The sequence below is a fragment of the Leptopilina boulardi genome, unplaced genomic scaffold, assembly GCF_019393585.1.
Source record: "Leptopilina boulardi isolate dan_hultmark-lab unplaced genomic scaffold, ZJU_Lbou_2.1 LbouV2_229, whole genome shotgun sequence".
Taxonomy (NCBI): Eukaryota; Metazoa; Arthropoda; class Insecta; order Hymenoptera; family Figitidae; genus Leptopilina; species Leptopilina boulardi.
Window position 1 is genome coordinate 2,752,549 of NW_026137784.1, and position 15,380 is coordinate 2,767,928.

Consider the following 15,380-nt stretch of genomic DNA (forward strand, 5'->3'; position numbering starts at 1 on the left):
ATCAATTATAAATTCTATTAAATGATTTGTTGGTTAAGTAAAAATTCTGTAGTATGAAAAATCGATTATATGGAAATTATATCAAATCAAAATTATATCAAAAAATCAAATTCATCTGAATGAAAATTCAATTCAATGAAATTCTACCCAATGAAAATTCTTTAAAATGCCTATTATGTTAAATGAAAATTCGAGCAAATAAAAATTCTGACAAATAAAAATTCGAAGAAATAAAAATTCTGTGGAGTGAATTTTCGGTTATATAAAAATTCTGCAATATAGAAAATCGAATTGATGAAAATTATGCCAAATGCTATTTTGAACAAATTAAAATTCGGCTCAAAAAAAATTAGGACAAATAAAATTCGATAAAATGTAAATTATGACTAATGATTTTTAGAACATAATCATGCGTCCCAAATATTTAACTAAAACAAAAATTAAAACTTAAAATTAATAAAAATTCTAGTGTAACATTTCACTGTTTTGGGTAATTTTTTTTTTCCGCGTTTATAATATAATATATTAATAAAATATTATAGAATCATATAAAATAAAATTCTATAGAAAAAAACAAAACAATTAGTTATTTTTGTAATTAATTTAGATTTAGTGAGAATAAATTAAAAATAAAGCTTGTTGTTTTTCGCATAAAAACTTCATCAGCACGTTTAATTGGACTTTTATCAAATGTATTGTTCACCAAAATTGACTTATTGCACCCGACGGTTTTATATTTACTTGGAAAACAAGAGTGAATAAATTATAAATCAACATTTCTCCCATGAGAAATGAATTTCCAAACAAATGCGGGATAAAAATTAAATGTTCCAGCTTTTATTATTTGTTTATAAAAAAAAAAAAAAAAAAAAAAAAATTGCTACGCGGTGTAAATGACACAATTATTATTTATGTAAATTTATAGCACATTTTGTGTGGTAATTCATGTCTATTGAATTACCATTTTTTTTATAGTGTGATAGAGGTTAAAATAGACAAAAAATATTGTGAGAATGTGTGGAAATTTTCACACGTATCTTGATGATGATAGCATTCAAATTGTGTATATTTTCCAAGAGAGAGAGAGAGAGAGAGAGAGAAAGAGTTAGTTATTCAAAGCCGATTATGTTGTACATTATGTAATATTCATGTGTAAACATTCCAATGTTATATATATATATGTGTGAATTGTCTCTTATGTTCTATTCATGATAGCAGTTCCGTTATTTACATTATTTAAGATGATCTTTGTATATATGATTTAAATATGGACAATAATGCATTTTTGAAAATTAAAAAGAATTATTCATAAAAAAAAATCTGACACTCATATTATTAAACAAAAAATACAAGAAAGGCTAAAAAAAATTTATTTGATTCAAATAATCCATTACTTGAAAAATAAATATATATAAAATAAATAAATATTTCATTGAACCAAATAATTTTTATCTAAGTCAATTGAATTTTATTTGCTTCGAGTACAGAAATTATTGGTTTAAATTTATTTGATACAAAATAAAAATTATTTAATGTAAATAAAAATTATTTGTTATAAATAAAAATTATTTGATACAAAGAAACATTTAATTGATAACAGTCAAGTAACCGATTATTATTTGAATCAAATAAATTTTTTTCAGTTATTTACGATTTTATGGTTCAAACGTTAAAACGATAAAAAATATTTTTCAGATTATAGAAAAGCAATTTAAATCCGAATTTTATTTGTATTTCCAAAAAGTCCACTCTTTGCAATTTAAAACTTTTCAATAAAAGCGAAAATAATTTTTTTTTTTTGAAACATTTTACTTCATTTTGCTTTCACTTTTATATATGTAAATTGTAATTTGTTTTTAAACTAGAAAGATTAATTAACCAAAACTAAATGTTTTAAATTTATATATATATATATATATATATGTATTTTACTGGAAAATTTCATTATAAATTTTCACGAGTTATAAAAAACTTTAACGAGTTTTCTTTTTCATTTTAAATCAGTTCTCCGCGGCATATTTATTAATCCTAGGTGCTTTTTTTTTTTATTTCAATTTTATAAAACATTTTTAATGAACCGTAAAGTTGATCTGAACATTTCTTATATTATTTAATATCTTGATACTTTTAAATTAATCTCAAGGCTTATCATTATTTTAACCTCCGCACACTTTGAATACAAAAATTATATAGAAAATTTATTATATAATAAAGTATAAAAATAATTCTAATTAAAATTATTTCCAAATAATCAATATCATAATTTAAATTATCTTCAAATATTTAATGCTAAAATAATAATTGAAAATATCTTTAATTATTCAATCGAATATAATTAAAATTTTATCCAATATTATTTAATTAAATAATTAAAATTAAGTTCAATTATTATTCAATCAAATAATTGAAACCATCTCTAAATATTTAATAAAAATTAAAAATATCTTAAAATATTTATTTGAACTAAATAAATAAATATTTTATTTGATAATATTTGAGGTAATCCGATTATTTGGAGGCGGTATCAAAACTACAACAAAATTTTTCAAAAAAAAAAAAATGTTAGATTGACACAATTATAAATATTAATTTTTCTTTTTAATTTATAATTAAAAATATAGTATATTAATTGATAAATTAATAGACTAAATTAATAATAAAAAAAGTTAACTTTAGTTATTTTAATTATTTATATTTATAATTTTTATTTAATTTCTTTTTTGCATTAACAAATTTTTGTTTGTTATTTTGAAAATTATTTTTTTTACTTTTATATTTTTTACATAAAACTTTTTTTTTCAATTTATTTATTATTACATAAAAAATATATTTTTTTAATTTGTTATTTTGTACATAAATTTTTTTTAACTTGTTATTTTGTATATACAAAATTTTTTAATATGTAAAAAAATATGTATAAAAAAAATTATGTAATAACTAACAAATTGAATAAAGAATTTTATATAGAAAATAAACGAGGGAAAGAAAAAAAATTTCCAATTTTCAAAACAAAGTACAAAAAAAATTTCAATTTAAAAAAAGTAATTGAATGTAAAAAATTACAATATTTGTTTTGTTCACTCTAACAATTTTGTTTTTAATTGTTGCGTTGATACCATCTCAATATTTAAATGAAATAAATTTTTTTTTCCAATTTATGTAAAATGACGATTTTTTAAAAATTAAAATTAATTTTTCAATTTTTTTTGTCTTTTTTCAGAAGAGATCATCACTCATGATCTAGTAAAGGCTTCTAAACCCACCCCCACCAGGATGTGGTGCATAGCTGTCACCGTAGTTTTACTGGCGTCTATCGCCAGTGCCAAGGTGGCTGTCCTGCCCCACGATGTCTACCCTGGATTTGAGGTGACACATTTTCAAAATGGCAAACACAATTCCAATTATCGATTATTGGAGACTGGCTTCTCTAAATATTTCACCGTTCTTGACAATGGAATTGTCATGACAACATCCGATTTAGGTCCATTGGTTAATCGACCAGTGAATCTTGTTGTTCTCGAGGAACTTGCAAATAAAACTGAAACACATGATCTACATCTTTATGTGATTAATCGAAGAAATATGCTCACATTTACACACGATCAATTAGGCGAGGGTGAAATACTTGAAAATTCACTGCCCGGAATGATGGTCGAGGGTTTTCCAATTTTAAGAGCACGTGGTAAATTTCCTGTACATTATACAATTTTACCCGAGGACGATGGTGATCGACCATTTGTATTAAGTGATATTATTACCAAAGAAATAGGATACAATCTAACATTGAGAAATCATAAACAAGGTGTACGTGTTATTTCAACAAAACCATTGGATCGTGAAAGAAAGAAATTTCATAAAATTGTTATTCACGCATCGGACAATGATTTTATAAGTTCATCAAAAATTAGTGGAATTGTTCAAGTACTCGATGAAAATGATAATAATCCTATTTTTGAAAATCCTATTTATACTTTTGAAATTTCGCCAATTAATTTAAAAACATTGTCAAAAGATATTGTACCACATTGGAAGAGATTTTCAACAATTGGAAAAGTTATTGCAACTGATGCCGATGGTGATAAATTGGCGTACAAATTGCTTACGCCAAATAATATGGTTATCATTGTACCACAAACTGGTGAATTACTATTGGCTGGTGAACCAGAAATTGCCGCTGATGAAGATGAAGAATGGCAGCTGTTGGTTGAAGCTCACGATCTTCGATTACCAAGTCGAATTTCAATGGCTCCTGCAAGAGTTATTGTAAGATTGTTGACATCAGCTCCAATTGAGCCTGAGGTCCACAAAATTCAAAAGAGGCGTGTCACAAGGGCTGTTAGACCAACCAAGAAAATTGAATTTACCGAAGCTGATGGTGATATTGAGGGAAAAATTGCTTTTTACCTCGAAAAAGAGACCGAAAGAGAGACATACAAAATTCGAGATGAAAATAAATGGGTCACTGTTGGATCAAATGGGTCCGTTCGAGTCAAACAAAAATGGGACTACGAGGAACTTGGTCCTGAGAAGACAATTGATTTTTGGGTTACCATTCACAATGCAGGTAATTTCTATTTATTTTTAAACGAGATTCGAATATTCTTCTTTTTGATTTTTTTTTTCGTTTTGCAATTAATATAAAAAAAAATTCCATTTTATCACCTAGCAATATTAATTAATAATTAATATTAATAAATTATTTAATATTTATTAAGAAAATAATTTAAGTATTATTATTTCATCAATATAAAAACAATAAAATGTTACTCACCATATCAATGAAGTGGACAATTTTCCAATATTTTGATTTTTCCACATTTTGAAAATTGATAGCGTTGAGGTAGACCAGGCTTTTGAAAATAATAATCCTCATCATCCAGAAAAAACCTAGAAAATTAATAGTAAAAATTAAAATCAAATAATAATTGTAAATTAAAAAATTATTTTTTTTTTGTAAATTTTAGGTTATAAAAAAATTTCTATTTTCAAATTCAAACATAATATTTTAATATATTCGTAATTTAGAATAATAAATCTTAAATTCATAATAATTATCATGCAAAAAAAAAACCTGAAAAATTAAAAACAGAAATTAAAATTATTATTTTGCAAATTTTAGGTTATAAAAAAATTTCTATTTTCAAATTCAAACATAATATTTTAATATATTCGTAATTTAGAATAATAAATCTTAAATTCATAATTTGAAAAAAAAACCTGAAAAATTAAAAACAGAAATTAGAAATTTTTATTTTGGAAATTTTAGGTTAGAAAAAAATTCACGTTTACAAAGCCAAACATATTTTTCATATATGTTTGTAAATTAGGACAGTAATTAATCATAAATTCATGATAATTTGCTGCATAAGGGAAAAATTGTACATTAAATATTATATACACAATAAAATAAAACAAAATGTTTACCTTAGTAATATGCAAAAGCAATATTGCATTAAAATTTTCACTTAATCACTGAATTTACAAATTTAGGTTAGGGTGCTGTTATAAATAAATAATCACTTTAAATTTACACTCAATTTTCTTGAAAATAATAAAGAAAAAATCAAGGGTGGAAAAAGAAAAACTTGAAATAACGATTAGAACGTGGCAAAGTCGGACGATGTTTGATTTGCAAATTATATAACTCAAAAGTCGACTCAAATTTATAAATATTACAATATAATTGAAAAAACTATTTTTTTTATATTAAAACTATTCACTGATCACGGGAATATTAATTAAAACATTAATTTACACTGCAAACACAAATAGTTTTGCTCGCCATTCGCGACATGACATTTTTAGGTTAGGGTGTCAAAAGCATGTCGACATTTTATAAATATTATAAAAAAAACGTATTTAACTGTTAATTTATTCGAAAAAACTCTTTTAAAAATCAATTAATTATAGAAAAAAACAACAAGCAAACAATGGATTACTTGATATAACACGTGAAACAATCGCGATTTTCCATTCTCTCAAATATTACACATTTCAATAGAAATAATGACGAATTTTATATTAAATTAATCATTATTATCTGTAATTCACAAAAACTTAACGATATTTGTAAAATAATTATATATTTAGAGCAAAAATAGTATAAAATCACTTGTAAATACACGACACAGTCCGACTTTTCGCCCGCTTAACCGGAAATGAGCATTCCTTGAGTTCTAATCACGTGTTACTGAACAAATTTCTCTCATTGGTTGCTCTAAACGAGCGGTAAAATTTTTCAAATTCAAATCAAAAATACACATTAAAATACATTTACAAGAATAAAATTGTTAAATAAATATTATATTTATAAAGTTAATTAATTAAATTTACTGAAATTAAATTAATCTATCTTTAAATTAATATATAATTTAATTATATGTTTGAAATTAAAAAAAATTTAAATAATTTTCGTAATGTAAGAAAACTTTTTTTTTTATTATTTCAAATGGAATCATATAAATTATGATAAATATAAAAAAATACAGGTCTAGCTACTTATGTTATTCAAAATATTTCCCTCTTGGTGTCGATAAAACAAGTCACGTAAAGTACTACACTTTAGATCATAAATTTTATTTTTACTTACGTTTATCGTAAAAAATAATTTTGCGAAAAAAAATATGAAAAATGAATTCATGATAAATTACACGAAATTCAGTAATAAAAATATTGTTAATAAATTCAATTATATTAAATAAATATATATATTAAATGAAAAAGAAAAAAAAATTGCAAAATCCAGTAAATTAAAATTAATATTACTTTATATATATATTATTTATATTAAAAATAAATATAATTTATTTATTATTTCTCTCCATGTACATTTCTTTGGATTTTTATATTATTAAAAATAAATATATTAAATGCAAAAAAAAAAAAAAAATTGCAAAATTCAGTATGGTAAAAATAAAATAATAATAAAAAAATAATTATATATGGATTTAATTTCATATTTATTATTATTTTTTTTTTATATATATAAAATGATGTAATTAAAATTGTAAAATTAAATTACAAATAAACATTGAGGGAAAAATTAATAACAGATTTTACGGGTATAAATAATAATTTCTTCGATTAATAAAAATTAATTAATAATCTAAAAATTTTATTTTAATTCAGAGACAAATTTTTTATTTATTATACTAAAATTATTAGAATCAAAATTAATTTAAAAAAATTATTTATCGGGCATTATTAATTATTTTATAATTTATATAATTAATTTGAAATTTGTTGCAAAAGGTCAAAAATATAAATAAGAAATTATTATTTTTAAATCGTTCTAAAATCAAGATATAAGAGGATTATTATTATTGATTGAAGTTTATTTTCCCTCATCTTTTTTTATTGAATGATTCAACATTGGTAACCCGCTGTTCTATTTATTCGAATGGTGTCCCGTGTCAATTTCACATTGCGGTATAAAGTTTGATTTAAGAATTAAAAAAAAAAAAAAATCTCTTTTCTTTGCCTCAAAGCCAATAATATTTTTTTTTCTCCCTTTATAATATAGGTGGTCTTTTTTCTTTTTTTTTTTTTTATAAATGCACACACGCGTCACATTTCTTTTTCTAGATCTCTCTTTTCATTTCTTTAAAAATTGTCATTCACTATTATATATAAAGCCGTTTGTTAGTATATATATATATATATATATATATACCAAAAGGTATTCTTATACATTATTTATCAGTGCTAAAAAAAAAGTAGAATATTCATTGGAAACAATTTTGCCAAATCTACACCCCCAAAGCACCTTTATATAGCAAACAATAACTAATATTGATTTTTTTCTGCTTTTTTCCATTCTTGGATTTCAAAGGACTACAGTGTGAGTAATAAAAAGAAATGTTTTTTCTTCATAAATATATATATATATATTTTTCTGAAAACAATTTTTTAGAAAAAAATTGTTTTTCCTCAAAAAGTGATTTAAAAAAATTAATTAATTTCTATCCAAGAGAAATTTTTTATTTGCAAATAAAATTTATTTATGTCAAATAAAAATATATTTGTCTCAGAGCCTAATAACATTAATATTTATTTTCATTTATTATTTAAATAAAAAAAAATTTTGGAACAAATAAAAAATTATTTAGCACAAATAAATCATTATTTGGCGCAAATAAAAAATTATTTAGCACAAATAAAACATTATTTGGCGCAAATAAATAATTATTTAGCACAAATAAATTTTATTTGGCGCAAATAAAAAATTATTTAGAACAAATAAAAAATTATTTAGCATAAATAAAAAATTATTTGGCGCAAATAAAAAATTATTTAGCACAAATAAATTTTATTTGGCGCAAATAAAAAATTATTTAACACAAATAAATTTTATTTGGCGCAAATAAAAAATTATTTAGCACAAATAAAAAATTATTTGGCGCAAATAAAAAATTATTTAGCAAAAATAAAAAATTATTTAGAACAAATAAAAAATTATTTAGCATAAATAAAATTTTATTTTGCTCAAATAAAATTAATTTGAATCAAATAAAAATTTTTTTTCTTCTAAGAGTCTAATTTTTTTTTTAAATAGAAAAAAAATTATTTAGTACAACTAAAATTTTATTTGGCATAAAGAAAATTTTTTTTTTGCCTCCAAGACAATAATGTATATTCTCTCTGGGTATATATGGTATCAATATTCGTTAATTAATAAAAATTTAATTAATTAATAATATTGATTTTTAAAAAATGAATGTTGCAAGGAAAAAGATATTTACTTCTTTTTTTTTTTTTTAATAAAAAATTTTAATTAATGATATAGATACTGACAATCAACGTGTGATCATCAATGTGAAAGATGTCAACGATGAGCCTCCATACTTCATTAACAGGCCATTGCCCATGCAAACAGTCGTGCAATTGAACGCACCACCCAACACGCACGTGTTTACACTTCAGGCACGAGATCCTGACACCGATCATAATATTCATTATTTTATTGTCAGAGATCGCAGTAAGTATATAAAAAAATAAATAAAGTAAATGAAAAAAAAACAAATTGAAAAAAAAACAGTAGAAAAAAAAACCCCTAAAATTACCGCTTTCAAGTAATATTAGCAGATCAATACCCGCTCCATTTGACATACTGGGCGTGCGCGAACACACTCGCGGGAATTGGAAAAGGGAATTTTTATCCTTAAGGATCGAAAATCTTCAAAGATAAAATGATACACATTTCAAAAAAAAAAAAAGAATTTCCACATTAAGAGAAAAAATTTCTTTTGCTCAAAAATAAATATTTTTTTTGCATGAAAGAAATTTGTTATTTAAAAAAATTGCTATTTTAATAATTATTTTCATATTAATAATTAATAATAAATTAATAATATAATAATAAATAAATAATTAAATTTGTACAAATTAAATGAAAAAAGAAATTATTCTTTAAATGTAAAAAATAATTAATAATTTTAATAATTACTTTAATAAATCACTGTTTATTTTCAATAAAATAACAGTAATTTGGTATTTTTTATTTATATACTCGGGAAGTATTTTTTTTTATCTAAAAATTAAAATTTTGATATTTCCAAAAATGAATATATATTTTTCTTATGAAGATTTTGATCAATATATGAATTTTTTTTTTTGTTAATAAAAAATAATTATTATATAATTATTAAGTTATTGTTAATATTTGTAAAATCTCTTACCTCCACTAAAAAAAAAATGCCTTATTTTGTAGCTGGCGGTCGCTTTGAGGTTGACGAAAGATCAGGTGTCGTGAGAACAAAAGGCACGGATGTTTTTCAATTGGATATGGAGTATGTCCTTTATGTGAAAGCCGAGGATCAAAATGGTCGAATTGATGAAAGAAAATTTCAATCAACACCTGAAGAACGATTGTCAATTGTCGGTGGAAAGCGTGCTCCTCAATTTTACATGACTGCTTATGAGGCTGAAATACCTGAAAATCAAAAAAAAGACTCTGAGTAAGCTTATATTTTTTAGAATAAAAAAAAAAAAAAAAATTAATTACGTTTTTTTTGCCCTTGAAATAATTTTTCCATAATTTTCTTGAAGTAATTTTCTTTATTTTTTTTTTTCGAACTAATTTTCCATATTTTTCTTGAAATGGTTTTCCATATATTTATTTAAGTAATTTTTTCACAATTTTCTTGAAGTAATTTTCCACCTTTTTCTTGGAGTAATTTTCTATATTTTTCTTTAAATAATTTTCCACCTTTTTCTTGGAGTAATTTTCTACATTTTTCATGGAAATAATTTTCCATATTTTTCTTGAGGTAATTTTCCACATTTTCCTTGTAGTAATTTTCTATATTCTTCTTAAAGTAATTTTCCACCTTTTTCTTGGAGTAATTTTCTATATTTTTCTTTAAATAATTTTCCATATTTCTCTTGAATTAATTTTCTACATTTTTCATGGAAATAATTTTCCATATCTTTCTTGAGGTAATTTTCCACATTTTCCTTGTAGTAATTTTCTATATTCTTCTTAAAGTAATTTTCCACCTTTTTCTTGGAGTAATTTTCTATATTTTTCTTTAAATAATTTTCCATATTTCTCTTGAATTAATTGTCTACATTTTTCATGGAACTAATTTTCCATATTTTTCTTGAGGTAATTTTCCACATTTTCCTTGAAGTAATTTTCTATATTCTTCTTAAAGTAATTTTCCACCTTTTTCTTGGAGTAATTTTCTATATTTTTCTTTAAATAATTTTCCATATTCCTCTTGAAGTAATTTTCCACATTTTTCTTGGAAGTAATTTTACATATTCCTTCTTGAAGTAATTTTCCACATTTTTCTTGAAAGTGATTTTCCATATTCTCCTTGAAGTAATTTAAAATTATTTCCTTTTTTTCTTATTTTATTTTTATAAATTTTTTATTTTTGTAATTTTTTGTGTTTCTTTAATTAAATTAATATCTAATAATAATTTTGTAATTTTTTTTGCAGTATAATATCAGTGAAAGCAAAATCATTTGCTGATCGTGAAATTAGATACACATTAAAAGCACAAGGTCAAGGAGCAGCGGGAACATTTAATATTGGACCAACATCAGGAATTGTGAAACTCGCCAAGGAACTGGATTTTGAGGATCTTCGACAACCGCATATTTATTCACTGGTTGTCACAGCCACTGAAGATTCTGGAGGTTTTTCCACATCAGTTGAGGTGAATATCCTCAACGTAAAAATTGTTTTCCAATTTCTCCATTTTATATCATCTCTTTTCTATTCTTATTCTTCTTTTTCTTTTCCAATAAATAAAGTTATTGTCCTGTGATAATGCTCCCAAAAAAAAAATGTATATCCCTTTTTACATTGGCTACATTTTTCATCATTTTCGAAGCGGAAGTAATATTTTTAGATACCCAATTTTCCGGCATTTGAAAAAAAAAAATTCAAAAATAGTTGTTTGACAAAATTACGATTATGTAATTTGTTAAGTACCATAGCTTTTGTTGTCTTAAAATTTTTGATGGCCCAACTAAAGTTTGTTTGTGTACAACCAAAATTGCCGTAACAACAAAATTTTGATCAAAATGTTTTGTTGTTAACTCAAATATTTTTCTCACTGTATAGTTAAAATCAGTTTCTGTATTAACTTATCTTTTCCTCTAAATTATTATTAATTAAACAATAATTTTAATTCGAAAATTAATGTCCACAGCTTACAATAAAAGTATCGGATGTCAACGACAATGCTCCAAAGTTCGAATTACCGGATTATCAAGCCCATAATGTGGATGAAGATATTGCATTGGGAACCAACATCCTCAAAGTCAAGGCAACGGATGCTGATTCTGGTGCTAATGCTGATATCGAGTATTTGGTTTCCGATGATCACTTTAGCGTTGATTCAAACGGTATCATTGTCAACAATAAACAATTGGATGCTGACAATAATAATGCATATTATGAATTTGTCGTCACTGCAAAGGATAAAGGTGAGAAAAATACAAGTTTCTCTTGATTGAAATTTAAAAATTAAAATCAGTAATTATTTTCTAACAATTTGAATTTATGGTCCAAATTATCTTCTCTCCAAAAAGCTTCTTAAATAAGGGAACTAATTTTCCAGCGATTGATAATAATTTATTACAAAATAAACTTCATGTGTAATGCACATTTTATCTCTCCCAAGGGACTTGAATGCCGCAGGAGTTACTTTGGTATTGTTAGACAATTAATGTTGCAAGACATTTTTATTTACCTCGTAAATTAACACACGGGGAAAGCCAATACTGTATCGACCACAATTTATCTTGTTTTTTTTTTTAATACTTGATTTGAAAACAAAAAATTACGATATATTTTTAGATATTATTGGGTTGTTATAATCGTAGCCTTTTTTTTCTCATCCTTAAATTATTTTCAGGCGAACCATCAAAAACTGGAACGGCAACAGTGAGAATTTATACAAAAAATAAAAATGACGAGGAACCGAAATTTTCACAGCAGGTCTACACGCCAAATGTAGATGAGAATGCTGGACCAAATACACTTGTAACAACAGTTGTTGCTTCTGATAAGGATGGCGATAATGTTCGTTTTGGTTTTGTTGGTGGTGAAATAGTATCAGGACAATTTGTAATTGAAGAAATAACTGGCGTTATACGTCTTCGTGGCAAGAATATATCATTAGAACGTGATAAATATGAATTAAATGTAACGGCAATGGACGATGGAGCATGTTGTTTAAATGGTGATAAAGTTATACACACGAGTACTGCGGTTGTTGTTGTTTTTATAACCGATGTTAATGACAATAAACCAGTATTTAAAGAATGTAGCGCTTATAATCCAAAAGTTGAAGAAGGAGCACCTAATGGAAGTCCAGTTATTAAAGTTCAAGCAACAGATGAAGATAAAGGTGTCAATGGACAGGTGAAATATTCCATTGTACAACAACCAAATCAAAAGGGAACCAAATTCACCGTTGATGAGGAAACTGGTCAAGTTTCAACGAATAAGGTACATATAATTAGAAACTATTTTTATTTTGTTTTCGTTTCTGTTTCTAACTTTGTTTCTCTTTCTGTTACTGATTCGGTTTCTATTTCTGATTCGGATTTTGTTTCTGTTTCTACTTTTGATTCTGCTACTGATTCTGATTTTGTTTCTGATACGGTTTCTGTTTTAGTTTCCGTTTCTGATTCTGTTTTTGATTCTGTTTCGGTTTCTGTTTCGTGTTCGGTTTCCTTTCCGGATTCTGATTCGGTTTCTCTTTCTGTTTATGTTTCGGTTTCTGGTTCTGTTTTCGATACTTTTTCTGTTTCAGTTTCTGCTTCTGATTTTGTTTCTGTTTCGTGTTCGGTTTCCTTTCCTCATTCTGATTCGGTTTCTCTTTCTGTTTCTGTTTCGGTTTCTGTTTCTGGTTCTGTTTTCGATACTTTTTCTGTTTCAATTTCTGCTTCTGTTTCTGTTTCGTGTTCGGTTTCCTTTCCTGATTCTGATTCGGTTTCTCTTTCTGTTTATGTTTCGGTTTCTGATTCTGTTTTCGGTTTCCTTTCCTGATTCTTATTCGGTTTCTCTTTCTGTTTATGTTTCGGTTTCTGATTCGAATTTTGTTTCTGTTTTTGATTCTGTTTCTGGTTCTGTTTTCGATACTTTTTCTGTTTCAGTTTCTGCTTCTGATTTTGTTTCTGTTTCGGTTTCTGTTTCGTGTTCGGTTTGCTTTCCTGATTCTGATTCGGTTTCTCTTTCTGTTTATGTTTCGGTTTCTGATTCGTGTTCGGTTTCCTTTCCTGATTCGGTTTCTCTTTCTGTTTATGTTTCGGTTTCTGATTCGAATTTTGTTTCTGTTTTTGATTCTGTTTCTGGTTCTGTTTTTGATTCTGTTTCTGGTTCTGTTTTTGATACCTTTCTGTTTCAGTTTCAGTTTCTGATTCTGCTTTTGATTTTGTTTCTGATTCGGTTTCTGATTCTGTTTTGTTTCATGTTTTCTTTTTCAGTTCAGATTATAATTCCTCTTTTTCATTCCAGGTGTTTGACAGAGAAGGCGATGATGGAAAATTTGTTTCCGTCACTGTAAAAGCAACAGATCAGGGAGAACCATCTTTGGAAGGTGTTTGTTCCTTTACTGTTGAAATAACAGATGTGAACGACAATCCACCGTTGTTTGATCGTCAGGTAAAAATAAAAATAATTTCCTCAGCTACATTTTTTTAAATATAAATACTTATTTATTTGTGAGAAAAAAAATTGACAGCTTTAAAACCAGATTGACCTACTTTTCATCCTGTTTTCTTTGAGAGGGACAAAAAAAAAGAGAATTCCACAGAAACAAGGGAATTTTCTTTTTTTTTCTCCTATAAATTGAAAAAGTTTTCTTTTCGAAATGAATTATCGATTTGCCACTCTGCGGGATAAATATGTTTCAAATAGACTTTCAATATTGCAAATTTTGAAACTTTGCGGTGTAAAAACCGCAAAAAGTAATTTTCGAATATCCACAGAATTTTACAAAGCAAATAAAAAATTGTAATTTTTTCAGAGATACGTTGAAAATGTGAAACAAGACGCGAGTATAGGGACCAATATTCTGAGAGTGTCAGCATCCGACGAGGATGCAGATAACAATGGAGCAATAATGTATTCACTGAGCGCACCGCACAACGATCATGGACTTGATTATTTCGAGATTCAACCAGAATCTGGTTGGATCGTTTTAAAGAAGCCATTGGACGTAAGTGTCATTATTATTTAATTTATTAAAAAAAAGAAAATAATAATAATATTAAGCTAACAAGGAATTAATATATAGAAATATAACAGTACATACATATATATTATAATATATATATAAATATTTTTCGATACCTGAAATACGTCCTTATGAACGAGTCAATCTAACAATTGGTAAAAATAACAATGCAAAAATTTGTCATTGTAATACACGCTTGTAATATATTCGCTGGTCCCCAGGACACTGCCAAGAGTTAGATGTTGCTATTTCAGATATCGAGTAGTTTTTGATTTTCTTTTTTTTTTATGTAGAAATATTTATTATTATAAACTTGAGTGTACACCTTCTGCCGACATTCTATATTTGCGTTCACTTACGTTTTAAAAAACACAATATATATTATAAATATATATCTATATATATATATTTATATCCGTTTAGTTAATGCCTAATCGGAAGACTTGTATACTAATACGTTTGACCGATATATTAATTATTTCCTCATCACTAATATATTTGCAACGAAATGAGTTTCTTTTGTACGGCACTTGTATAGAATTTTATTCCCATTGATATGCACAATGTGTTCACTATGGTAAATACTTAGCTATGCCTGATTTCCTCAAATGCTTTAAGAAAAAAAAAAATGAAAAAAAAACAGTATATTATAAAATACCTGAATCGATCGACCATTCGGG

The 15,380-nt window shown here is 25.1% G+C and overlaps 2 protein-coding genes across 4 annotated transcripts in view; one reads left to right on the forward strand and one right to left on the reverse strand.

The window, feature by feature from the left end:
- LOC127280075 (neural-cadherin) overlaps positions 1 to 15,380 on the forward strand; it is a 141,695-nt gene that overhangs the window by 38,942 nt on the left and 87,373 nt on the right. For all 3 annotated transcript variants that reach the window (XM_051302842.1, XM_051302838.1, XM_051302839.1), the window contains exons 2-9: positions 3,221 to 4,564; positions 8,786 to 8,977; positions 9,710 to 9,956; positions 10,947 to 11,166; positions 11,665 to 11,941; positions 12,373 to 12,968; positions 13,980 to 14,126; positions 14,491 to 14,682. In XM_051302842.1, the coding sequence (XP_051158799.1) occupies positions 3,274 to 4,564; positions 8,786 to 8,977; positions 9,710 to 9,956; positions 10,947 to 11,166; positions 11,665 to 11,941; positions 12,373 to 12,968; positions 13,980 to 14,126; positions 14,491 to 14,682 (3,162 nt within the window). In that variant the 5' untranslated portion in view covers positions 3,221 to 3,273. The remainder of the gene's footprint in view (positions 1 to 3,220; positions 4,565 to 8,785; positions 8,978 to 9,709; positions 9,957 to 10,946; positions 11,167 to 11,664; positions 11,942 to 12,372; positions 12,969 to 13,979; positions 14,127 to 14,490; positions 14,683 to 15,380) is intronic.
- The window catches only part of LOC127280093 (uncharacterized), a 178,965-nt gene continuing 173,377 nt past the window's right edge, over positions 9,793 to 15,380 (reverse strand). The window contains exon 10 of the transcript XR_007842777.1: positions 9,793 to 9,931. The gene's annotated coding sequence lies outside the window, so the exon portion shown is untranslated. The remainder of the gene's footprint in view (positions 9,932 to 15,380) is intronic.